This window comes from Nicotiana tabacum, chromosome 4, assembly GCF_000715075.1.
Source record: "Nicotiana tabacum cultivar K326 chromosome 4, ASM71507v2, whole genome shotgun sequence".
Lineage (NCBI taxonomy): Eukaryota > Viridiplantae > Streptophyta > Magnoliopsida > Solanales > Solanaceae > Nicotiana > Nicotiana tabacum.
Window position 1 is genome coordinate 66,256,859 of NC_134083.1, and position 27,210 is coordinate 66,284,068.

Here is a 27,210-nt window from a genome sequence, read left to right on the forward strand (position 1 = left end):
ATTAGTCTAAGCTTGTGGTTAACAAACAAACGATAACCAGGCCTCCATCCCAAGCTAGTTGGATTGGCTGTTTGAACCTCAATATCATAAATTGTGAGGATTCATCTGGGAATGACAGTAGTTTTACGCTGACTGTCAACTTATTCCGACTCTCTTCCTTTATTCAGGCTTGGGATGGATTATGTGAGCAACTCGTAAGTGTGGTGTTCTAGGCAACGTGAGAGCTCACTTAGTGTAAACTTGTGGTTATTTTTTTTTTTATGTTTTCCCCTCTATCTATTCCCAAAGTTGCTTTCAGAAAATGGTGCTGAAGTGAAATCTTGCACTCGGGTCTACTACACTCGGTGCGAAATTCTTTGAAAGATTAAAAGAACAGTAGGTTATTGTCTAAATTACATCTGAATAAAACTGTAATTGAATTCTACTTAGTTACTAGGATTTTATGGTGTAGTTATTAACTTTTTTCACAACTTTACCAGCTTAGGGATAATGGAGTCATAGCGATCTCCATTCTATATTAACTCACAAGCTTATCTTATAGTAGTTGTATAGTATCTTTCTCCTGGCCGGAAACAGACAAGGCAAGCCTGATACCTGTGCAGAGGCAGAGCCATGATTTGAAGTTTATGAGTTCAGGATTCTTTCGTTTATACATATTTCATAAATTTTTTAAGACAAATACAAAGTCTGCACATAAGCTATTGGGTTCGGCCGAACCCGTAAGCAGAAGACTAACTCCGCCCCTGACCCTGTGCCTGGAAAATTGGACCTGTTTGTCTATAAATATTATTTTTTTCAAAAATATATTTGTCCATAAAAAATTTTAAATTTTTTAAAAAGAATTCAAAAATAAGCTTTTTAAAAATTAAAAAATAATTTATTTTTAGAATTTTTTGTTTCCAAACTCACAAAATTATAATATTTTTTCAAAAGTCCAAGCATAATTTCAAATTATAAATATTATTTTTAAATTTACTTCCAAATACTATTTTTTTTTATAAAAAAAACTACAATTTTTATGTCCCAACACCTACTTATAGCCTGTTTGGCCAAGTTTTTAAAATCAATTTATTTTGAGAAAGTATTTTTTTTAAAAATGCTTTAGAATTAGAAGTAATTTGTGTTTGACTAATTAATTTAAAAAATACTTTTGAACAGTAAGTAGTGTTTGGCTAAGCTTTTGAAAAATATTTCTAAGTGTATTTTTCTCAAAACTTCTTCTCAAAAAATTACTTTTGACAAGAAATTATTTTTTTTCTGCTTCTGCTTCTCCTCAAAAGCCCATCTAAAAGCTTCCAAAAAAAATGGGCCAAACAAGCTATTACTATTGTGTATTTCAAAGAGGCAAGAACAAGGTGCCAGACTGACACATATGAACTGTTCATCTATCTTTATCATAAAGAAAATAAAACAAAAGCAATCCGTCTAGAAATTGAAAAAACACAAAATCTATACTGACAGTTTAAAATTTTCAACTATCAAGTTACATAGAAAAAAAAATTCCAGCTAATTTGATAGTAGACATGGTAATTAATTTATCACAAATAGATAAACTATAATCCGTGCATAACCCTCTTAGTGCTCGCTGTTTATAATGGGAAATATTAATTAGGAAGTCTTTTTTAATTTTTCCACTTTTGTTAAAAAAAAATAAGTCTATGGGTCTTTTCTTGATCAATCAAATTATGTAGACAGATCACAGAAAATACAAATCCATTTATATATTCACCATAACTTACATACTTGAATCTTTTAGAAGATGAAAATAAAAGCCTAAGAAATACAATACTTACATTACTCAATCTTTTAGTTTGCGGCCAGAGTAATATATCTTAAAGGCCTTAGGAAGATACACAGGCAACAAGAAACCAAACAAATTAAAGGACCAAAATACCATATTTGCAACAGCTAAAGCTCTACCCATATACAACCTCCTCACATTTCCTCCATATTCTTGATCCACTTTAGAAATTTCACTTGTCAACCACTCCATAATTGTAAAAATCCTCCTCGAATTGTAAAAAACTGGAACAAATACACGTATGGGCAGCGAAAATCTATCAGTAAATGCCAATCCTTCCATAAAAACTTGACTGGACAACAAGAAAACATGTGGCGCTGCTGCTTTAATACCTTCTTTATCACCCTCGTAAATACCTTCGAAAATATAAGCTATGGGAAGAAATAGTCCCACAATTGCTCCAATTGTAACGTAAAGAGTCAGTAACTTGTTGTTTTCACTAAAAACAGGGGGTTCTGTTTGAGGAGAAATTGGTGGGAAGGCAATTTTGGAAATGAAGTACATGTAAATTAGAGAAAATAGGACAAAAGCGAAATCCTCAACACTCACCATACCACTAGAAGAAAAGACGATTACAACGGCAAGGGCGTTAAGTTGTCTGAAAGTGAAGAATCGTCTGTTTTGGTGATGAGTTTTTTTCTGGGAATTGTTGGGAAATTTGGTCTGATTATTGTCTTGTTGAATGTGTTCATCTTTGGGTAAACTAATGTCACTACATACACCAACCCCACCTGACATTTCTTTAAAACTTCGTTACTTGGTTACTTTTTTGGTGATGGATTTGAAGTAAAATTCGTTTATATGGTGATCTTTTTTTGAAGATAATCAGGAACTAACTGGTTCAGAAAGTGAAGAACCACTTGCAGTTAAAATTGCAGAAGTTTTGTCTTGTAAGGGGACAAGGAAGTACACGTGGCAATTGGAGGTGCTGGCTAAAATACGTGGCTGAAAAGAGGGGACGTTGCATTTTTTTTTGGGGAGGGGATAAATAGTTTATTTTTGGAATGTCGCGGTTGTTCGTAAGTCGATATGCTACGGTATTTGGATATTTGAGTTCGGTATTTTCGGTATTCAATTTCTTAAAATGTTATATCAATATCGTACCTAATTAAATTTAATATGATTCACTTTTTTTTTTTTTCGATTTTGATTTATTCGGTTTGAATACTAACAAGTGTATCGAATTATAGACTATAATATTCTTAATTAAAGTACTCAAAGGTACAAAACATAAAATGTTAATTGGCAAAAATTTTATCCAAAATCATCAAATATCAACGTAGAGAGAGAAAACTGCACATAAAGGAATAAATTTGATCATTAGAAATGTAGTCTTACTTGTTTAGAGTTAATTGATGAACTTAGAAAATAAAAGAAAATAAAATTTTAATTTTTTATATTTATGATATAATTAATAATATGTGTTTTGTGTAATATAATATATATTTCGGTACAATATCGATACTTCGGTATTTTATTTAAAAGTATCAAATATCATACATAATACCATATTTTGTTAAAACTTAAACCAAATAACATATCGAATATCAAAATATTAAATACCAAATATTAAAATTTTTAATTTTAGTATAATAATTCGATATTTACCAAATTATGTATAGCCCTAAAATGTGATTGTTAGATAGCTAAGTCATTTGTCGTTGGTCAAAATGTGTGAAGCTACTAAGGAGGCATATCGTTCGGCGGTCGAGTTGTGGCCTGTCGAGTGACTGCGTCCGTGAGTTTATTCTTTCGCCCCCTTTTTCCGTGAGTGTTATCACTATTGTTACTTCCGTGAGTTATGCATTGGAAATTCAACTTTTCAGCAGATGATTAAAAAATAATGACCTTTTAAAAAAGTAAAACTAGACATTCTTTCCTATTGGTTAGTCTTTCCTATTTATCCTTAAAAAATTAACTTCAGAAAAAAATATCTAAAAGAAGTGTTTAAGGGCTATTTATCACAGGGATGCTCATAGACAACCAAATACATTTCCAACAAGTTATCTATTTGACTCTGCTGAAAACTTTGCTCATCTCTAGCGATTGAGTTTAACATCAGTTATTATTATCATTTTATATTATTGTATTTGATAATCTGTTCAACATTTTAATCTTAAACTCCACATCAGTTAAATTTGACTAGAACATGAGAGTATTCATAATTATACAACTGGTGTAATAATGATATTAATCCGTTATAACATGACCAATCTGAATAGCCTCCCCATGAAAACTGAAGACACAGATCAATCCTAGTCAGTTACTTAAGTATGTATTCTAAGCTGGGCAACAAAAGACTGGCCGTATTGTCAAGTCGTCAGGAATTATGTTGCACAAGTTGGAATGAACCTTCTTCATATTTTCTCTTAGGAGGATAGAAAAAGATCAACAGCCAGTGCAGCGAACTAAAGAATGCGAGTATCCTGTGGGAGCCTGAATACGCAGGTGTAGCAAGAAGGTTATCCCTTAGTAAACAACAACAAACCCAGTATAATCACACAAGTGGGATCTTAACTGAACCAAAAATAAATTGGAAGAAGCTCAGAGTGAGTGCTAATCTAATTGTTCAGTAAATAATTGGGACTATCTTATCAATTGATCCTATATTCATATATTGTCCGAGAAAACATGAGATTTGGTGAGCGGCAACGGCAGAAAATGACGAGCACTGAGATCAAAAAATTTAGAAAGCCAACTTATTACAGAAAAATTGGAAGCTGCAAAAAGAAAACTACCCTAGCCATAATGCGGCGACAACTCCAATAAGAGAATGGCACTGTATACTCTAGAAAACCTTCCTTCAACTCTTTGACAGAAGACCACAGGTAAAACGGAACCTCTGCTGGACTGTAAAAGCTGTGCACAATCTGGTATAACCATGAAATACCTTTATCCTACTAAATTATGGGTTTTGTTTTTGCTTTGGAATGTACTTTATCTTAGTAGACTTATCAGGCTTCTGCCTAAACTTGACCTTAGTGTTGCCATTGGACGAAAAACTAAGATCTCCAGTATTTGCCTGCTGGTTGTCAGCTTTGACAAGAATACCATGGTCCTGATCAGCATATGACAGGGCTGCTTCTGAACTGCCATTTTGCATGTCGGACTGTCCTGAAACCTCAGTGTCATCGGAAAGGACTAATCTAACATGATCTCCCGAGATTGCCTCCTTCCATCCTACATTTATTCAGACCAGTCAGACTAATATGAAGGTGATAATAAGCAGGTAGAAAACCTAGAACAGGAGATGAATAAGAGCATAGAAACATACTCTGAGATAGAAAAGCTTTCGCAGATACACTGCAAAATCCCAGACCTTGAAAAACATTTCCATCTGAAACCTGACATGTGTAATTCTTACTCTTGCCAGTAGGGTTGTCCCTCGAGCATAATCGCAAATTATTTTCAGTGGAGGAAGTCCGATTGTCCAACTTTACAAAGATCACATCCTCTCCAGGATCTTGTTGTCCACTTCCATGCCTGCTCACAGGCCTCCAGAGCTTCACAGCTGCTCCATTTGACCCATCCTGAAGAACATCATGCTTTGCTGGCTTCTGTACATGATTTAACTTTTGTAGCATGGCTGGCTCTGTGCTTTCAAAGTTATCTTTTTCGACAGTAGGACAGTTACCCTGTCCATGTGTGCTGCAATTTTTCATTGGAACAGATATAGAACCAATCATCACTTCACAGTTACTCTGATCTTGATCAATTGCCTCTTTCTGCGGATCCAGCCTTAAGCGCTCACCATTTTGCACTCTAATTTTTCTTGTCCAAATCTTACTGCCATTAACAGGGGCACCTCGGTCTTTAATAACTCCATGCTTCTGTACTGGTTCAAGTTTCTGTACTTCATGATTCTGGCTGTTACGAAAACCATTTCTCCCTGTTCTTTGTGATTTTGCGACTTGCCACTGGGTGTGGGGGAAATGCCGTCGACTATTTGCAGACACTGGAGGGGGTTCAACATCCTGAATTTCAACCAGATCCAGGTGTGGATGAGAGATATTTAGTTGGGCTTCAATGTCCATATTTTCATTGTTAGTGAATTGAACAAGTTCAAGGCAGGAGGAAATATCATCAGATACTTCGGGAGTACTAGAACTGGATTCAGATGCTGCCGCTGAACGGACAGAAGATTCTGCTATTGGACCTTCAAAAGAATCAGCAGGTACCTCCAAATCTCCCCTTTCCCAATTTGATTGCTCTCTTGCTCTCTGTTCCTTCTGCCTAAGCTTTTTCAGCTTTTTCCTTTCCAACAGCTCAGCTTGTCTACAAGAAAACAAGAATGATAGTGAAAATGAGTTTCTGTAACTGCACAACTGAAAATATAATCATGTATCTTATTCTTTTTTTGATAACTGAGTAAAGTCCGAGGGCTAGTGACGGACGATTCTAAACTCAATAAATAATGGGCATTGCCCCTATACCCTTCTATACTTAAATATCAAGCATTTGTCTGCAGCAGCCAGCAGGATTTGAACGATGATCTACATCACATGTTGTGCTCTTACCACTAGATCAATGCCCCGGAGGCAAATCATGTATCTTATTTTATTTTTATGTAAGTGATAACAAATCTTTCAAGTAACTAGGAGTTGTTAAGCATGTAGAATATTTTCCCCTTTGATTTGTGTCTCACTCTATCGCTTTTTCTCTGCTGACAACTTTCAGCCTCGAACTCTTGACATGGCATGAAGAGAACTCTCCCAACAACTATGAACAAGAATCGCTGGTTCAGTCTCACTCTATCCCCTTCCGGAAATGCTAAAAAAGCTATTGAAATCTCCTCATTATTTATTTTCCAGACTTACAAATCAGTTGGCCAAGAACAAGTAACAAAACAAGTAGCTATGAAACCAGAGGAAATTATTGGCCACATTAATAGGGATATAAATGTCAACATCACCGGTCCTCAAAACATGTATACCATTTCTGGGATTGAGAACTAAATGAAAAGTAATATGCTTCAAGAAAAGAGGGAATAAACTCCAAGAGCACAACTTCACAACATATAAATCTGTTTACAAGAATAGTCACACCTCGAGTATGTAAACGTTTTCTAACACTTCATTCCATAAAATAAAAAGAATACCTCTTTATCAATTATTGACTACCTACTAAGAACATAAGAAAAATGATGATCAGTAAAAGCCATAATTCCTAGTGGGACACATGAAAAGGCAATATTAGAGAACGAGAAATACAATAAACAGTGCCTCACCTTTTTTGAGCAGCTTCTTCCTCCTCAAAAAGCAACTTCTGGCATCTCATAGCTTCAGCATCTTTGTCTGCGAACCATGCTTTTACCTGGGCATAACAGGACACAAGTCACTGTGCATGTTGGTTTAAAGGACAGGATCGGTCTGATACGAGAAAAAGAAAAAATAAACAGAGAATGCTTTGCACAACTATCAGCATTTTCCAAAATATAATTAACCTAGAAACATTCATTTCAATGCAATATGCTGGTGCATGGCATTAATATTTCTATAGACATGTACACACAGACAACATAAAGCTAGCTAGTTCTCAAGAAATAAAGAAAAAAAATTAAGAGGTAGGGGAGAAAGAACTACCAGTTTCTGTTCAAAAAGGAAGCTAGCGCAAGCAACCAAGTTTTTCAACTCGAGACCTTTTTTGGCAGCATACCCGTCAAAAACATATTTTTGCACCGACTCGGCTGTGCCAGCACATAAAAATGTTTTTTCGCTAGCATCATCAAGGATGCTAAATAATTCCTGAGAGGTAATTGGAAGCTTGGAAGGTTTACCTTGGATGACTTCCTGCAAATTAACTATGAGCATTATTGGCTCTTCTGCTCACTTCTCTTTTGTCGGGAAGGGCATCGATAGCACTTGACAGGAAGTTGAAATAGATTACTTACCAACAAAGCTAAACCAGCCTTATAATAATCTTGAGGATGAGCCCAAATCACCATCTTTTGCAGAGATGTTGCCAGGTCATTAACAAGTGAAGATCCAGCAAGGTCCTGAAAGTCATTATCAACCACAAAAATGATCCTTTGTAAGTTTAAAGATCAGCAGATGAAACGTTAGAATTTTCTAGGGTACTACAGTCCAACAGTCACTTTAAAGAAAATTTTACCGCCAGTCGTACGCTTATTATAAACCAGTGTTGTGAAAAGCGCTCGTTTCGGCGCTTAAAGCGCGAAGCGAGGCGACCGCTGTGTCGCTTTTATGTTGTGAAGTGTAGTAGGTCAGATGAAGTGTCCGCGTCTGGCTCTGAAGCGAGAAGCGACTGTAGCGAGCGCTTCAGTCTTTTAAGTGAGCCAATGTTACTTGAGTGAAAAAAATAAAAAAGCTGAGTCTTTTTTCACAACATCAGCCCATTTTCAGCATTCTTCAAGTTCAAGTTCATTTTGTGCTAGTGGAATAATGATAGTGGAATATAATAATGATAGTGGAATACAAGAATTTGACAATCTTGTAAAAAAAAAGGATGCTCATTTTGTGCTTTCATTGATGCTACTCTTTAGTTTTTGCATTGAAGTATTGAACATTTTCTTACAGTACATGTGTTGTCTACGCAATATTTATTTTAGTATTTTTTTTTAAAATTCCGATTCACTTCAAAAAAGCGAGTGCTTCGCTTCTCGCTTCACGCTTTAAGCGAAAAGGGGCTTGTCGCTTTTCCTCGCTTCACGCTCTTCATAACACTGTTATAAACAAGCTAGAGATTTCTAGCATGAGTAGACATTTATATGAAATAAAGAGATAGTTTGAATAAAAAATAGATCCGTTAACCTCTACAGTTAACAATTACTTGTGTGATAATAATCAGCCTGCTACCTCTCTATAAAGGGAAATAGAACTAAGTGCATAAGAATTAAGCTGTAATTTCTCATAGAAAGGTAGAACATGCAGAATACAAACAAACAAACAACAACAACCCAGTAAAATCCCACTAATGGGGTCTGGGGAGGGTAGTGTGTACGCAGACCTTACCCCTACCCCGAAGGAGTAGAGAGGCTGTTTCCGAAAGACCCTCGGCTCAAAAAAAAATAAAAAGACAAAATGACAAAATGACAAAATGACAAAAAGGAAACAATATTAGTATCACAACAACAATCATAGGATAAATATACTATTGTCAACTTCACATATATACGTCAGAGATGTAAGAAGCACCTTGTAGCACATCACCAATTATCCTACTACAGTCACTGCAAGCAATTTAATGATCAATGGTTGATTTTAGATGATCTTCACATTTGTCTCAAATTTGCATTTTTTTTTTGGATAAGGTCAAAATTTGCATGTTAAGAAAACTCACTTCAAATTCCAGGCGAACAAATACCTAAGACAGGTAAAGTGAATCTGGTACTTACCTTTATTGAAACATCATGCAACGATACAACTTCCTTAATCTCATCCACTGAGAGCTGCATGTAGTTATGCAAACATAAATAGCCATATGGAACAAAGGACACTGAACAACACTACAGAGAAAATTTAGAGAGGGGAGCAGAGGGGAGTACCTTATCCCAAAATGCTCCCAGCAGATCCCTATATTTGCGAGATTCCTGCAAAATGTGAACAAATAATAAGATGCACATGTAGCACACCCACATTCAAATTATTGACAAGCAAACACAACTGCACTAAGTTTTATAACAAAACATTGTAAAGGTCACCAGAATGGAAATTATATTGGAAAAAGGTGGTTTACATATGCAAACAGTAAACCTATAACTTTCTGGAATAAAACAAACTTGTTATTCTGAAAGTACAAAGTAATATAAAGGAAAATGACATCTAAAGATACCTTATCAAAGTTTAAAGCTCGGCGATGCAGACGCATATGTCTCCGATAATTTATAGGGGCATAAAATTCCCGAGAACATTTTTCACACTTCTGAAGTTTTAACGGTGTTAGCATTGGCCAACCACCAGCATTATCTGCACAAAGAACCACATAAACCAAAATCAATCCTCATGGCTTCAACTGTAGCTCCATAGGTAACCAATTTTTAGTCCATTTCATGTACTTGAAGGGTTCTGCCTCTAACACACAAAAGACAAGTACTGCCAAAAGCTTGACATTCTTTACAACCACAAGGTTTTCAGACCTACTGAAATATTGGTGACTTACCTGACTCACTTATCTAATAAAAACCTAGAGAAATGATGTATGCTATGAATGCAGCCATTTTTAGACGTTACTTTGTTACCTTGCTGCTCTAAACCATGAAGCAGTTGAAACCACTGGACAGGACCATCCCCTGTTCTTGAGAAAGAAAAAAGAGGCTCCTTGCCTATGGCTTGCCTAATCAAAGTATCAAGCGAATCATTTCCCTCATCGGCTTTCATTGCAGCTGGAGTAGCACCTATTCTGAGCTTTGCAACCGACATGTATTCTCAGTTAATGGCTCATAAAATTGAACTGCAGAAGAAGTTATCAATTAGATATCAACAATCCAAATTAATATCGCATATTCTGCAGCACGAGTCAGATATATCTGTACATGCATGTTTCTGAGTTGGGCTTGTGTAGATATATTATATCTTCATCATGGCAGGCAAGAACTGCAAAAGATGTGTTTTTTACAGCAGAAATAAAAAGAGATGCAAGAAAAAAGTAAAAGATGAACACAACTTGTATCTTTAGACATAACCTGGAAGAGACACTACTCATAAATTTTGAAACTGAAAATAAAATTTTTGAAACTGTACTCATAAATTGAAGATACAATCACAGAATGCCACTGAGTTACGAAAAATTACAGCAAACAAATGGACAGAAAAGAAGAATAAACAGAATTACTTGCATGAACAGCCACAATGTTAAAACATCCTGACCTAAAACAGATATATAGCAAATCCAAAACATCTGGAAACTAAAACAACAACAACAACAAACCCAGTAGTTTCCCACAAGTGGGGCCTGGGGAGGGTAAGATGGCTTGCCTAATCAGGTAAGTCAACAAACGCAGTCTTACCCCTACTCCAGAAGGGCAGAGAGGCTGTTTCCGATACTTATCTCAGTTATTCTACTAATTGTCACTCAGAAGCATAAATTACTTTCGGCAGGCACCTGAGATCATCATAAAGAAGAAGATATTCTAGTACTGATTTGTTTCCTATCCGGGAACCAGGCATAATACTTATTTCACTAATCAAAAAGAGGTTCACTTCTAAAGGATTTTGGAAATCTCTTAAGTTGACCTTTAATCCAAAGATGCAGACCTTCTTTGAAGTTTTTCTGAATAGCCTTGGCTAGCTAAAAACTTCAAACCCTACATTGAAGCAGAAACAAACCTGGTGATTAGCTTTACAAACTCAACTTATCTACCTTGTTAGCTTTAGAAGTTTAGGCATGCATTGCTCATTTCACAGATTAATTTTCGAGTATTAAATGAGAAGCTGATCCCAAGTGTGCATATTTAAATTGTATTTAATTATTTAGCAAGCCTACTTCCACTATCAACAACTACTACCTTGTTTGAAAATATTCTTTCAATCGTTACTGATTTAAAAATATTCTTTCAATTATGATGCAATTGACTCTGTGACGCTAGCTCGTTTTACAACTGAAGCAATTCATGCAAGAAAGATGGTTTTTCCAGCATTCAACCAGCGAAACTTCTCTTTCTTTTCTTTTTCTTAATGCACCTAGAAGAAGTGTTTTGAAAAAGCAGATATCCTATCAACAAATGAATAAATAGAAAATTTACTGGTTAAAAGGCAACAGGTCACTAAAAGAAGGCTAGATAAGAACAACACCTATCAATTTTTCACCTTCTATAGTACAGATGTAATTGATCTCGAGCAGCAGTCTCTCATAAAAAGCCAAGTACAGTTGACTTTTATTGGTACAGCTGGATCTCCTTGAACATCTCAACAAGAAAAAGGTTTACTGCTTTATGGTGAAGTGTACACCAGTCCCTTCAACTAACTTGAAATCCTGAAGATCCTTACCCTGTATGCTTACTGAATAGGTGGGCAGAAGTAGAAGAGAAACTAAGAGGTAAATTTTGCGCCATCAAATAATCAGTCTTGTTAACCATCTCCATGAAAATAATCTACTGTTTATACAGAACAGAGTTTTCTTAATAACTTCCTTAAATATCGCAACCAAATCTCAAATGTATTTTTAAGACACTAGAGTCCATCCTTTCCAATACAATTAAGGATTCCATACGATCAGCCAAGATACATAAATGTTAGATAATGAAATCAGTTGTCAAAACTAGAAGCTCACCTAATCTTATTTCTAACAACAGAGCCTATTTTCATATTATCCTTCTTATGTAAGATCTTCCTTCCATTATTACTTTATCAAAGAAAAAGTAAGATTCCTAAAGATTATGGTTAGGAACCATACATACATTAAGGATTGTTAACCATAATGTTTCAAAACTTATTAATTTTATAACCGAGAAATACCCAAGCCAGGGGTGCACAATTTACAACCTGGTCGATAATGGTCTTGTTCCTCTACCCTTCTCCACTTAAATACCAAGCTTTTGTCTACGGCAGACGGCAGTGTTCTAAGTTCTAACCTAAGACATGCGCCTAATCCACACATTACGTGTGGCAATCTTACCATCGGACCAAAGCCGAGGGATTCAAAACTTGTTACTGTATCTCAAAGTACCATTCCCAATAGTGAGGTTTGCAACATTCACCATCAATTATGATTGCCCAATCAAACATACAACAACAACAACAACAACCCAGTATAATCCCACTAGTGGGGTCTGGGGAGGGTAGTGTGTACGCAGACCTTACCCCTACCCTGGGGTAGAGAGGCTGTTTCCAATAGACCCTCGGCATCCTTCCCTCCAAGAACTCCCACCTTGCTCTTGGGGTGACTCGAACTCACAACCTCTTGGTTGGAAGTAGAGTGATTCCAAAATTGCAAAGACCAGCCACGTCAAGAGACGGATTACAATAGATAAATTTGTACACCGGGCTCAAATGTTGGATTCAACAGCATTTAGAATAAGAATATTAATTTTAAAAAAAAGCTCCCCGTTCCATCACCAATGCAGAATGAGAATCATAGTTACTGATTGACGCATTCACATTTAGCGCATCAAAAGTTAAACTTTCTTCAGTAGTTTAATACACTGCTTAGGTTGCTATAAAAAAAATATACAGTTATGCAACTTCTACACAGTAAAGCAACTCATAGAACTAATAAAGTTCCAATAAAAATAAATAAGACTCTATGATATGAATGAAATAACAAAGCAATAACAAGAAGTACATTAATATCAGATCAAAGTAGAGCTAACTTGATTAAAAAGAAAGAAAACGTGCGTCGAATTAGGGCTTGAGGTGACGTGATCCGTGATCGGCACGTGCCGGTACAAAACATAGAAAAAGAATACTCCTTAGTAGAGTTTAGAATACATACCAGTGCCGCAAAAGTATCGAGGGATCACCGGCGGTCGGAGGGATTGAAAATCGCCGGTAGAGAGAAAAAAAGACTATGTGAATATATATGTATTAATGTGTGTATAGCTGGAGCCTTTATATATATATTGGGAGAGGAGAGGAGGAGTCGGCGAAATCTGCTGACGGACCAAAGGGAGGGAGAGTGAGAAGTAGGGAAAGTGTGAGAAAATAAAGGGAGAATATGGTGTAAAGGAGCAAAAATATGTAACCTTTTGGGCAACTATATGGAAAGCAAAATGTGTTCCGTACTTTTTTAAACTATTCTAAAAATAAATTTTAGCTTTTACTTGTCACTTCTAACATATAAAAATAAATTTTTATTTTTATTTATCATTTCTAGCATATATTAATTACTCATTTCAAATTTTTTTCAAATTTATTAAAAATATACATAAATTAATATGGGTATTATGATAAATTATGTATTTTATTTATTATTTCTTAAGGGACATGTAAAGTACACAATAAATAAATAAAAGTGAACGGAGGGAGTACTATATATATTTACTTATCTATTGTTGAATTCCAAATTTTTTTGACTTACTTCATACGTTGGGTAATAATGATAATTTGTGGCTTTGTGCACTTTGCGCAAGTGGGACAAGCACGAATTTGGATTAGTCGAGTTCTATCCAATATTGAGTGAAAATCAAATTAATCATAATTTGTGACCCCATATTTTATTTCCAATATATACACACACACACACCAGATTTGAGCCGTTCGGATACCGATTCGCGATGCAAGGGTATAGCAGAGTAAAGAATTACACGGTTTGAGGTAAGTAACATTTCTAAACTTGGTTTTGAGGGTATGAATTCCTGAATTTTGTGTTATATCAATTTTTGGAGGTGACGCACATGCTAAGTGACGAGCGTGTGGGCGTACATCATAAAAATTGTGAGTAAAATAAATCATGCGGAATTAATTTAAGAGAATTATATTAAGTAAAGGTGATACTACTTGTAAAGGCAAATACTTTTGTCCAGTTGAAAGTATTTTCCCAAGAGAAAACATCTTCAGCAATTCAAGGTAACAAAATAAAAAGGCAGCTCGGTGCACTAAGCTCCCGGTATACGCGGGATTCGGGGAAGGACCGGACCACAAAAGTCTATTATACGCAGCCTTACCCTGTATTTCTGTAAGAGGTTGTTTTCACGGCTCGAACTCGTGACCTCCTAGTCACATGGCAGCAACTTTACCAGTTACGCCAAGCCGCCAAGGCTCCCCTTCTCAAGGTAACAAAATACTGGAAAATTTTTTCCCAAGAGAACATATTCAGCAATTCAGGGTAACAAATACAGGAAAGTTATTTAATCAAGGAAAATATTCTCCCAAATATACAACTTCCGTCATATCAAACACACTGAAGAACAGGGGATTCGTCCTTTTGCTCTATATTTGTAGTATGCAATGTACAAATTGATAAAATCTATACATGTGCAGTAAGACTTGTATACGTTTCCTAACAAGTTCAAATAAGTCTTAATCCAAGCATTAACTCAGTGGGACTACCATGAGGTATGGCTAACTTTGTAATTTCAGTGTATATTTCAACTTTGTAGCTGTTTTTGTTTGTAAAAGGCATTATAGACCCTAATGAGTTTCAGGACTGTTGCTGCCATTCCTGAATTGCGCGATAGAGAGCATAATTGGGAATTAGATCGCAGGTATCCAGCTTGAGGTTTGTCATCGGAGAAGTATCATGTCCGCTATACAGCCATCCTTTTATTGCATCACCTTCATATGTATAACCATCTGCTGCTATATATGGGTCTTCCATAACTTCCTGAAAGTGTAATGGAAAAGATAAGACATCAATCAAACAGGACAGACAAATAACAACAACAACAACAACAACCACCCAGTGAAATCCCACTAGTGGGGTCTGGGGAGGGTAGTGTATACGCAGACCTTACCCCTACCCGAGGGAGTAGAGAGGCTGTTTCCGAAAGACTCTCGACTCAAGAAGACGAAAAGAGACAATATCATTATCACCAATAGAAACCATAGGAAAAATAACATCATGAAAATGAGAAAGTAGATGCAAAGCAAACGCGATAGACAATACATAGACCCGACACTATGGAAAACAAAAGAGTAGTAAGACACAACCTTGCCACTAGTTGACATCGACAAAAATCCTACCAGACTAGCCTCACAAAGGTACGAAATAAGGGAGACTCAACTATGTACCTCATAACCTACAACTCTAATACTCGACCTCCACAACTTCCTATCAAGAGTCATGTCCTCGGAAATATGAAGCCTCGCCATGTCCTGCCTGATCACCTCTCCCCAATACTTCTTAGGCCGTCCTCTAACTCTTCTCGTGCCCTCCAAAGCCAGCCGCTCACACCTCCTTACCGGGGCATCTGAGCTTCTCCTTTGTACGTGTCCGAACCATCTGAGTCGCGCTTCCCGCATCTTGTCATCAATGGGAGCCACGCCCACCTTCTCCCGAATATCTTCATTCCTAATCTTATCCATCCTAGTGTGTCCGCACATCCACCTCAACATCCTCATTTCTGCTACTCTCATCTTCTGGATATGTGAGTTCTTAAAAGGCCAACACTCAACTCCATATATCATGGACAGTCTAAGTACCGCTTTGTAAAACTTACCTTTGAGTATCGGTGGCACTCTCTTATCACACAAGACTCCAGATGCTAACCTCCACTTCATCCACCCCACCCCAATACGGTGTGTAACATCCTCGTCAATCTCCCCTTCCCTCTGGATAACCGACCCAAGGTACTTGAATTTGCCACTACTTGGTATGACCTGTGATTCAAGCCTCACTTCCACGCCCACTTCCCTCGGCTCAGTGCTGAACTTACACTCCAGGTATTCCGTCTTCGTCCTGCTCAGCTTGAAACCCTTAGACTCAAGGGCCTGTATCCAGACCTCTAACCTCTCGTTAACACTGGTTCGCGACTCGTCAATCAGAACTATATCATCGGCCAAGAACATACACCATGGCACCTTCCCTTGAATATGGTGTGTTAACACGTCCATCACCAGGGCAAATAAGAACGGGCTGAGCGCAGAACCTTGGTGTAACCCCATAACAACTGGAAACTGCTCAGAGTCGCCTCCTATAGTCCTAACCCGAGTCTTAGCCCTATCATACATGTCCTTAATTGCCTAAATGTAGGCAGCCGACACGCCTTTTGTCTCTAAGCATCTCCAGAGAACTTCTCTAGGAACTTTGTCATATGCTTTCTCTAAATCAATAAACACCATGTGCAGATCCTTCTTCCTCTCCCTGTACCGGTCCACCAACCTCCTAATAAGGTGTATAGCTTCCGTAGTAAAACGACCCGGCGTGAACCCAAACTGGTTGTCGGATATAGACACTGTCCTCCTCACCCTCGCTTCAACCACCCTCTCCCCTACTTTTATGGTATGACTCGGTAATTTGATACCCCTATAATTGTTACAACTCTGGATATCACCTTTGTTCTTATATAACGGAACCGCCGTACTCCACCTCCATTCTTTCGGCATCCTCTTCGTTCTAAAAATAACATTAAACAGTCCAGTCAGCCACTCCAAGCTTGCTCTAGCCACACACTTCCAAAATTCAATCGGAATTTCGTCTGGCCCGGTCGCTCTACCCCTACTCATCTTACGCATAACTCCCACGACCTCCTCAACCTCGATGCACCTGCAGTCCCCAAAGTCACGGTGACTCTCGGAATGCTCCAGTTCACCTAGCACAATATTCCGATCCCCTTTTTCATTCAGAAGTTCATGAAAGTAAGTCTGCCATCTCCTCTTAATCTGAACATTTTCCATCAATACTCTACCATCGTTGTCCTTGATGCATCTCACTTGGTCCAAATCCCGGGCCTTCCTCTCTCTCGTCTTCGCCAGCCGGAATAACTTCCTCTCTCCGCCTTTTTCCCCCATTTCCTCGTACATACGACCATAGGCTGCAGTTTTAGCCTCCATGACCGCCAGCTTTGCTTCCTTCCTAGCTACCTTATACCACTCCATGCACGCCCTCCTCTCCTCCTCACTTGTGCTCCCTACTAATTTTAGGTATGCTGTCTTCTTCGCTTCCACTTTACCTTGGACCAGTTCATTCCACCACAAGTCTCCTTTGTGCCTATCAGAGACGCCCGTCGAGGTCCCTAACACTTCTCTCGCAGCCTCCCTTATATACTTTGCTGTCGTTGACCACATAATGCTCGCGTCACCACTGTTCCTCAAGGCTCCCATAGCCGACAACCGCCCCTCCAACTCCTGGGCTTTATCCTTAGTCAAGGCACCCCACCTGATTCTCGGTCGTCCGCGGTCGAACCTTTTCCTTCTCTTTAACATAATACCAACATCTATCACCAAGAGCCTATGATGCGTCGTGAGTATCTCACCCGGAATAACCTTACAATCCTTACACAGCCCTCTGTCACACCTCTTAAGGAGGATATAGTCAAACAGAACAGACAAAGTATACCAGATATGAAGTCTCAGCAACCATCTGTACACAGAGCAGAACTACATATAACGAAGGGGGTTCAATAATTCAATTAAATTCCATTTGTCAAAAATTTATACTGTGCAAATAGTGTGTGAGTGAGTATATATTATCGAATTCCCTTGAGATAACGTAAGCTCCTAGAATAGTGGCAAAAGTGCTCGTTCAAAAATTGCTTTAGGTTATAGGTTTTAATTGTAGTTGTGACAATCTTGCATTTCTTTGAATCCCCTTGTTAGAGTTGCTGGCTCCAATAATGTGACTGTACATTTTGATTCTTGATAGTATCTTATGTACTATTCTTGATTCAAGTCAGGAAAGGGCAACTGCCAAGGATATAGGGGGCTTCTTTAATTCTTTACCTGCGAAAGTATTCATCATTCTAATCATGTTTTGTATCACCTGAGAGAAAGTAAGACATTCTTATCATAGTCACTTGCTAGCGCAACCTAACAAGTTACTGAGGGAACGTGAGTTTTATGTACAGTCACATAGAATGAGTGCTCAACACAAGACTGAGCATCTGATATGCTAGATTGCTGTATACATATTCTCACACAAAACAAGCATTGAACACGAAAATTGAGCATCTCACGCAGACAATTTCTACATCTCCATTTGGGAGGTAAGAGTGACTAGTTATGAAACTAATGCCAGAATTTGAAGCAAAAGAACACTAATCATATATCTTAACCTTACCTGGAAGATAGGACAAACGAAATGAGGAGGAATTCGTCGTTGACCCTTGGAACCCTGAGATGAAGTATTTGAATCCGGGCATGGTGTGGATACATCTCTCATTGGCTCAATTGTTGGCCAGACATCTAAGAGCATATTAGGTCGATTTAAAGGATCATTCGCACAGCACCTCAATGCTAGATAAGCTAATAGGTTTGCTCGTTCAGTTGGCCATTCACCAGCTGAACAGTCCAAAACTGAACCCAAGTTCCCACTTTCCCAAGCACACTTGACCTCCCTCACTATGCCTGAAGCTGGTCTTGCAGTCAAAAGTCGTAAAAGTATAATACCAAATGAGTAAACATCAGATTCCACAGTAAGCTGTCCCTTATCGATACATTCTGGATCAGAAGCCTCTGGGTCATCCTTACAACAGAATATGCCATCAATACTGGAATTCTCATTATGGGAAACCAAGAGATGGACTCCCAGATCACTAATTTTGCTGATAAATTTAGCATCAAGGAGGATGTTGCTAAGTGTCAAGTTTCCGTGGACAAGGCAAGGGTCGCTGGCATGCAGAAAGATAAGAGCAGAGCATATCTCAACAGCAATTCTTATCCGATGTTGCCAACAAAGAGGGCGGGATTTTGTTCGGCCAGCCAGGTGATCTTCAAGGTTTCCTTTTTCAAGGAATTCATATGTAAGGGACCTAGATTCTGAGCAAATCCCCATCAGTGTAACAAGGTTTGGATGCCTCACCCTGCTCAAACTTTCTGCCTGTAATGAACCAAAAAAACATTGTTAAAGAAACTGTTTATTTATCAATCGTAAAGCCAAGACAGTTATTCAAAGAATGGGAAAAGTGTAGACACAACATACTCCAGAAAGCCTTAAAAATTTCTCCATAAGAACAAAGATGATAACAGTGGCTTTATTCTTCAAGCAACAGGTTATTGAGGATTAAGGCAGAAAATGGAAGGAAATTTCATATTCTGTCAAAGCATCAAAATCCTCCGCATTTAAGGAACAGGGGCATCTATAGTAGATCTAAGGACTGTCCTGTACTTGAGATCAAGAAGAAACAAATCGAGGAGATTTCACCCAGTCACTTATCCCACAACAAACGTACAAGGGTTCCTACAAAAGACACCACAAGGGAGGGGAGGGTGGGGATAGGAAATATGAAATGAAACCACTCAAGAATTATTATCCATCCCACATTTCACTAAGATTGTGCACTTTCAAAGTTTCACCCCTTGGGAGAATTGGTGCAATTTCAATCTCATTGAAACTAAAGCTTTAAAATGCCGGGAATGAAGTGTATAATATATAGCAGGGCAGCTAGTACTTGCATAAAGAAGTTCATTAGGAATCAGCAAATGCAATTATATAACAAGAAATTCAATTGCGCACACTCCACAAATTTAGCATCTCAAGATTTCATAGAGATTCACCTTATGTTGGAAATCTGAATCACTTAAAGAACCACAAGCTGGTAACATCTTTATAGCTACTTTTACATTGTGAATAATCCCCTTGTAAACACTTCCGAGTTTTCCTTCTCCAATCTTTGAGGTTGGATCAAAATTTTGTGTAGCCTCTATGATGTCAGAAAAAGAAATTGAAAAGAAATTTTTGATACAATGCTCATCGGTATCAGCTTCTACCAACTTTCTGAATTGGTTAACTTCTTTAATTGCATTGTCACACTCTATCTGCAGCTCATCCCTTTTCTTCCTAAAAGATATCAGAAGCTCCACTGCTTGAATTATCTTCTCCTCTAACTCCTGTGCTGCATAGGAGGACTCAGTTATTTGACTTTCTAGTACAAGCTTCTTCTCCTGGATCATCTGAAGTTCTTTCAGGCACAAGTCATACTGAATCTTCATCCTTTCTACTTCTTCCTTTTGCTTTGCCAAAATTTCCTCCTTTTCTTTCCTTCGGCCTTCCTCTTCCTTGGATAATTTATATGACACTTCAGCCTGGGACAATCCAAAGCCGGTGACAAGCATGTTATAAAAATATGTGGACGTCTTCTATCCACCAAAAAGTATTAGTAGGGCGGAAAAGCCTATGATTCAAGCTCTAGTGGAGTACCAGGTCATATCATTACATCTAACTAGCTGCCAGCTGGTATCATGTAGCAATTCAATTTGTATATACGTATCAATATACATGTGTGTGTGTGTGTGTCTGTGCGTGTGCTCGTGCATGGGTGTGGGTGTGAAGCAAGAAATCCAAATTAAAATATGTTATTTTTATCATAAGACAACTAGACAAGTATAGTCGTGGTGAATATGCAAAATAGCAACTACCACCTTAGAGAAACTAAAGAAGATCAGAACTGATAATCAAGTGGTAAAAACTACACAGGAGTCTTAGCTATCTCACACAGTGGTTCGTAACTTTCTGACTTCTTGTTTCTTAAACACACAACTGCATAAAACGAAATGGTAAAGTGAAGAGGTAATTGGGAGATTCAGAGAGATGGATATACTTGAAGGAGGAAGCAAGAATTACCATGTGGATAGCCTCCATAGCATCTTCTTCAGCTCTCCATCGCTTTACCGACTCTTCAAATGCCCTTTTTTTGGAGTTCTCAGCATCCATCATAGCATGCTCCAGTCTACTCCTTTCATCACTAGAGGGTTTCGCGTGAAATCGTCCTTCTTCCTGGATCAGATATTTGATAAATAATAGCTTCATGTTAACCAGAAAGAAAAAAAAACTAGTAGCTTCATAATGCATGTCACAGTAGTGCACCAATGACAGTCTCCAACAAGATGGTACTGCGTTAACTTTCCGATCATTTCTCTCTCTCTCTCTCTCTCTCTCTCTCTCTCTCTCTCTCTCTCTCTCTCTCTCTCTCTCTCTCTCTCTCTCTAACAAGACGAGCTGTAACAAACTCTACATTAATGCTAAGGAAATTCTAGAGCCGGTACATGTTGGAGATTAAGCGATGAAGGTTCATACAGATCACAACTTCAACTCTTTAAGATTTAAATACGCCTTAAGAGCTTTCATGATATTGGATACAAGTTTGCGGCATCTTCATATGAGAAAGTATAATGCTTACCAGTATAGGAAGAGATGTTGAACGATGTAAATGTGCTTCACACTTGTTTTTTGAGCGCAAGAATGAATAGTTTCCTTTGATCTCTACGTTGACCATTTTGTCAGCTGACATTGATGCGTCTTCCGAAATGTTCAAATCTTCATATCCATCATCAGCATGATCATGCAATTTGGTTCCTCCATTATCTTTTGGAGACGACAATGACTCTTTGCTAGTTAAATGAGAGCAGTTCTTAGACCTTGCAAGACAAAGGGAAACAAAATAGAAAAATAGTCAACCTCAGAAAACTGTTCATCAAAAGCAACAATTAGTCCTCATTCCTCAATCCCAAGCTACCCGGGGTAATCTATATTTATCCTCACTATCCATTTTGTTCCCTTTGGAAAACTGTTTATCAAAAGCCAAGCGTAAAATTCATGCTCAATAACATTAACAATGATTTACAAAAGTTCTAGGGTAGCTCTCTTCTATATCTTTTTTTTATGCCATAGCATTTCATCCTCAGATCAATTCCATCAAAAGACGTATATCTAATGAATTTAGTTCCAACATCTGATTTTGTGATATCAAATATCTAGTAGCAATTATCTCGCATGCAAAGCAAATAACTAAACATGCCCCCACCAGTTCTTTCTTTTTCTTTTCTTTTTGTGGGTGGGAGTTCAAAATGATTGCATTCTGTCTCACATTTTGTCTCTGTTCTTGGAGGAATACCGGGATATGAAAGGGTAAGTAAATTTAATCCTTTTAACTTGTTAAAAAAGTAAATTTAAAAATCTTAAACAGCATTGGACTGTGAAGCAGCAGAAACGAGATAATGACGGAGTTGAGAGCCTGTAGCCAAGGTAAGGTGGACATCTGAAGATATCTGTATATGGATAAGAGCACAGATGGTGGAGATTTTTAGACATTTCTAACTTGTTGTACAACTTCTCAGAAATTCCATTTCTAGGTGGAGCATGTCAGAATTACATAGATCACAAGTTATAACAACCTAAAAAATACCCAAGGACCACTGATATATTAATGTGACCTTGAAATTCCATTAAAAAGAAACAGCCAGTGACATGCTTATAGCATTACTGGCATATTAAAGCGACAACGGCTGACAGATGCATACTGTTAAGCTTCTTCCAACGTAACCACTTTAGGGGTTGCGATGATCACGCATCACAAGCAGACTGTCAACAAGAACAGTGTAATGTGGAAAAAGACATGAAAAGGACATGTGTGATTGCAACGATCACTTGTTTTTTAGTACTCAGACCTGTAAAATGTGTGGATACATCATACAGAACCGCAGATTATGACTATCAAAGGAGTATTCTGATAACAAAGCACATCATGAGAAAGTGAATCATGCGACAATAGAGTAACATACATAGGCCATTGCTTTATGTGTTATCTGGATGAGTTCACACCCACAGTCATCATACCTCGTATGTATCAGGTAGCTGCTGCAAGTAAACCAAATTTGACAGTGGATTGGTGCATGCTGGCACACGAATTTAGCTTTGCTGGACTTGAGCTCTGACAATTGCCTGCAATCTAGAGAATCCTAATCAGCAAAATTATGGTTATTGGAAATTCTAATACCAAAAGAAAATTAAATTCTTAGGACTTAATTCTAGCAAAGCTTGCTGGGTTTTCTGTCTGTAGAGAGCATGAGTTTATGTTATCAAGCAGCTCTAATTCTGTAGCAGTTATTTAGCAGCCAAATGAAGCATAATTCTAGCCATCATATTGTTAAGTCCTAAAAATAAGTCCTACACCAAAAACTTCAAAATTTGCAGTGTCGGTGCCACAGGGTTTTACAAGGAACCACAATATCCTTTAACTCTGTAGGGAAAATCTCTATTTAGAAAATGGTAAAATCTAAAGACATAAGCCGAAAAGAAGAAGAATAATAAAAGGAAAAAAATAGCCAAAATTGCAAATAAAGCAAATGAAAAAAACCCATGAAATGAGATGCACGAGACAGTAACATAGTTAAATGTGAAAATCACTTGAATGGATAGTACAACCATTCCCTAAAGTTCCAAAGCTTCCTGTTCCTCTTATGATAGATCTTCAAAGGAAAAAAATGTGTCATACTTTGAGTAATGAGTCTCTGCTGCTGCTCCCATGACAAGCCATTGAATTTTGTGTTGTTCAATAATATGTATTATCCCTTTCTCCACATTATTCATTTCAAGCCACACCTTACCCCCCTGTATCTGCAGAAGTGAGCAGTGTTCAATATTTTGAATACTAGTAACTTTATCTATTGCAAGCAATAATATGGTTTTAATCTATCTCAACATGCATTAATAGGCATGCAAAGCATTGTGATGCTTTCTGCAAAGATGTTATGACCAATACTTGGAAGACAGCTATTGGAACCTATCTTCAGCCTAACTTCCATCTTAAACGGCTTACTTGGTCTTAACTGGAACTCCAACTTTTCTTTCTGTAACCTCCCAAATCGCAGTCACTTTCCTCAAAAGGAAGTTCTCTATGATGTGATAAAACTTGAAAGCCACAAGGGGCTCACAATCATAAATGACCTTATATAGAGCATATAAGGATGTGAATAACTAACAATGCCAAGTCAATCTAAGAAGAGAATTAGAGAAAAATGTACCCCAGCTTGGGATAAAAAGAGAAGATGCTGATTTAGAAGTTTGTGCAGTTTTTGGCGTTCAAGTTCTTGGCATGCTTTCACCATGTGCTGTTTCAGCTTTGTACCTGAAACCTTCCCATCCACTGCAAATTCAAAGAAATGTAATTCATTCATCTATGGTCATGTGAATGACTATAATTTTTTTGAAGAATAAAAAAGGGTGAATAGTAGGCAAATAGAGGTTAATGCATTCATCATAGCAACAAGAAAAGAGATTATTAATTATCACTTTTGACATGATCACTAACGCATCATGCAGTATGTCTCATTCCATTTTGGAGCGATTGGGGCCTTGTGAGATTAGAGATTCATCTGAGGCATGCAAAATTTGGTTGCAAAATAGCATTTTTGAAGTATAATCCCGATAAGGCTGACTTACAACTATTATACCTTTGTCTGGGTACTTTGGACTATTTTGTTGTGTGATTATCAGATATACTACGGGTTCAAGGGTAAATGGAGCAGCAAATTAGTACAAGCTATTTCCTTTTCTTTTTTCTTTTTTTGTTGGTGTGTGTGTGTGGCTAAAAGTATATTAACTAGGAAGCTTCTGAATTGCAAGATGAGTAAAAATTGGAGTAAGTTGGAATAATCGAAGTGCGCGCAAGTTGACCCGACCACCACTGTCACAAAATTAAAAAAAAAAAAACAAGAGCAAAAAGGACACATTTTCCTTCATATGTTTAGATTGATTACAAGACTTCTATGTGTATCAATCAATCTAAAAACTGCATCTCAATCCCAAACAAGTTGAGAGTCAGGCAACATGAAGAATACAAATGTCATAACAAAACTTTATGTGTGTATACTGCAGATGCTTAATGTTAAATTTCATATGTTAAAAGAAGGCAGTGAGCTTACGTAAATGATTGGGCTGGTGAACGTGAAGAATACAAATTCTCCTAACAGAAAAGCTTTTCAAGGCCCATGAGAGTATGGATTTGCCCTCCTTCACATTCTTTCCCACTGCTACAAACACCGTATTCTCCCCATCACAGATCCCTTCTGCATTAATCACTCCAAACCCCTCACTCATCGCTCCAAATTCACAAATATTTACAAATCCCTCTGCAATTCTCTCCCCACAAGCTCAATTTTGCTCAAAAAAATGCTTTCATAGGGTTGGTTGATCAATCTGTAACTGATAAAGGGGTAATCATAAAGCACTTTCTGGGGGAGAAAGTGGGTGCCTGCTTTTGGACGGAAAAAGGCTTTCTTGTTAGTAAGAAGAAGAGATAGTGTGTGGAAATTTTATCTGTAAAGTTTCCATTTTTCTTTTTTCCTTTTCTATTTTCCTTTCAGTGTCAACGTTAACAATTCTGTCTTTTTCTTGCCACTCTTTAATAATTCTGTCTTTACCGTCAATTTGTTCGTGGATTAAGACATTGCCTGGCTGATAATTAGCAAAATTACAACTGCATTTAGTATTTTAATTTATTACCAAAAGCCGACGAATATTTTACTAAAATTCCTTTACTCCGTTTAAACTAAAAGTTGAATCACACTTAGTCATGGATCAAGATATTGTTTGGCTGAGAATTAGTAAAATTACTGTTCTATAATCTACAACCAAAAGCTGTGCATGGTAGTACGTACCACATTAATATTTGCAAGACTATGTGTCATTTAAGGTATTTTTTATTTTAATCTCTTACTCTTAAAGTTTAGTTGTTAGTTTGGTACAACCTACATCAATATATCTCCTTGCATATACTTCAATAACTTAATTGTTTATTTTAATATATTATAAAATTTCAAGTGAAATGATCATTTCAAACTTTTCGTACAAAATAAAGAAATACATATTATATAGGAGGTAATAGTGAAAAAGAATGGGGGGCTATTTCATCAAGGCGTTAATAACTGCTAGTTCATTTTTTCCAATTAATTTAGTCTCTTCAAGTACCATACATGTTGTAAAATTGATTGATTCATTTTGATTTTATGAGGTTCTTCAATTATATGATCAACTGGATCAGAACATGACCTTTTTTTCTAATTTTCCATTTGTGTTTAAATAATTGGTCAAAGAAAAGAAAGGTAAAAAAAACCTAGGAGCAGATGAATTGTCCCAAAACATACCATGTGGACTTATTCTAACTTTAGCCATACGTCTTGTGGGTGACAACGAGGCGAAGACTTTGATTTTATTTCCCCACATTTAAGGTTAAGCAGAATGTCAATTTAGCTCCAACTTCTTTGACGGGAACAAATTAACTTTTTGCTCGATTAGTTGATATTGGTTCAGAAAAAACTCATTCACACTGAATTTTACTTAATTATAATTAAGTGATCTATAGATATGATAATATAACTCACGAGGATTTGTGATTAACTATTAACTAAATTAGACTATCTTAATTATCTAAACAAGAATTAAACCTAAAAATATTTTATTCTAAACTAATTAAATAAAAAATATATAAATAATGAACTTTGAACAGAGAAAGAGCAGATTTTTATGATATCAATGTAATGAAAAAGATCTAGGGTTATGGGCTATCTAACAATCCTATTGTATTCTTCAATTGAATTGACCGACTAATTTATCTAGCTTATTGGTTGACAGGGTTAATATTGCTCATAAGAATCTGTCAAGTTCTTACTCGCCTTTTCAAGCTAACCTAACGCCTATATGTCTATGGAGTTAGAATCAACAAGAACGCATTTATAATTCATGCAAATCAACCAAGCAAGGCAATTAAGTATATATCTATCCTAACCACGAATTTGTTCCCCGATGCCCGAGTTCAAGAACTTGCTCTACTCAATCCTATATGCAATCTAGAATTCCCACTTTCGAGTTCAATTTTAGATTCGTAGATAGTATTCAATTGGTGATCAAGCAATTAAATAATTAAGCGCAAGATTGAATAAATAAACCAATATGATAAATCAAGAAGGCAAAATCTGTCACGACCCAAAATCTGACCATGGTCGTGATGGCGCCTATCGTGTTACAAGGCAAGCCTACTTCCCAAAATATTTCTACTAAACCGATTATAAGAATTTAATAAAGCATTTCAACATTTGAGTTTCTCATAAACTAAATCAACTTTAAATAAAATTTTAGAAATA

General features: G+C 37.1%; 3 protein-coding genes across 5 annotated transcripts; all 3 read right to left on the minus strand.

Moving 5' to 3' along the window:
• Positions 1-1,701: 1,701 nt before the first annotated feature.
• Positions 1,702-2,734, minus strand: LOC107820071 (uncharacterized). Its single transcript, XM_016646289.2, has one exon. It carries the CDS (start codon positions 2,537-2,539, stop codon positions 1,799-1,801), a length of 741 nt encoding a protein of 246 aa, XP_016501775.2. The 5' UTR covers positions 2,540-2,734; the 3' UTR covers positions 1,702-1,798.
• Positions 2,735-4,252: 1,518 nt separating this feature from the next.
• Positions 4,253-13,422, minus strand: LOC107820069 (uncharacterized). Of its 3 annotated transcripts, XM_016646285.2 has the most exons (12): positions 13,190-13,420; positions 11,566-11,757; positions 11,014-11,063; positions 9,999-10,210; positions 9,593-9,726; positions 9,306-9,350; positions 9,156-9,209; positions 7,692-7,796; positions 7,384-7,590; positions 7,029-7,114; positions 5,076-6,076; positions 4,253-4,981 (listed from the first exon to the last, which is right to left on the minus strand). In XM_016646285.2, exons 4-12 carry the CDS (start codon positions 10,177-10,179, stop codon positions 4,707-4,709), a joined length of 2,088 nt encoding a protein of 695 aa, XP_016501771.1. In that variant the 5' UTR covers positions 10,180-10,210; positions 11,014-11,063; positions 11,566-11,757; positions 13,190-13,420; the 3' UTR covers positions 4,253-4,706. The 3 variants fall into 3 exon arrangements, with proteins under 3 accessions (XP_016501771.1, XP_016501770.1, XP_016501769.1); XM_016646284.2 differs by lacking the exon at positions 11,014-11,063; XM_016646283.2 differs by lacking the exons at positions 11,014-11,063; positions 11,566-11,757 and having other exon boundaries at positions 13,190-13,422.
• A 1,093-nt stretch (positions 13,423-14,515) lies between these two features.
• LOC107796880 (U-box domain-containing protein 32) lies at positions 14,516-25,392 on the minus strand. Its single transcript, XM_075251963.1, has 9 exons — positions 24,994-25,392; positions 24,094-24,215; positions 23,565-23,686; positions 22,907-23,011; positions 21,471-21,708; positions 20,915-21,067; positions 19,849-20,376; positions 18,413-19,171; positions 14,516-15,019 (listed from the first exon to the last, which is right to left on the minus strand). The coding sequence occupies exons 1-9, from the start codon at positions 25,166-25,168 to the stop codon at positions 14,837-14,839; spliced, it is 2,385 nt and encodes a 794-aa protein (XP_075108064.1). The 5' UTR covers positions 25,169-25,392; the 3' UTR covers positions 14,516-14,836.
• Between the last annotated feature and the right edge of the window lie 1,818 nt (positions 25,393-27,210).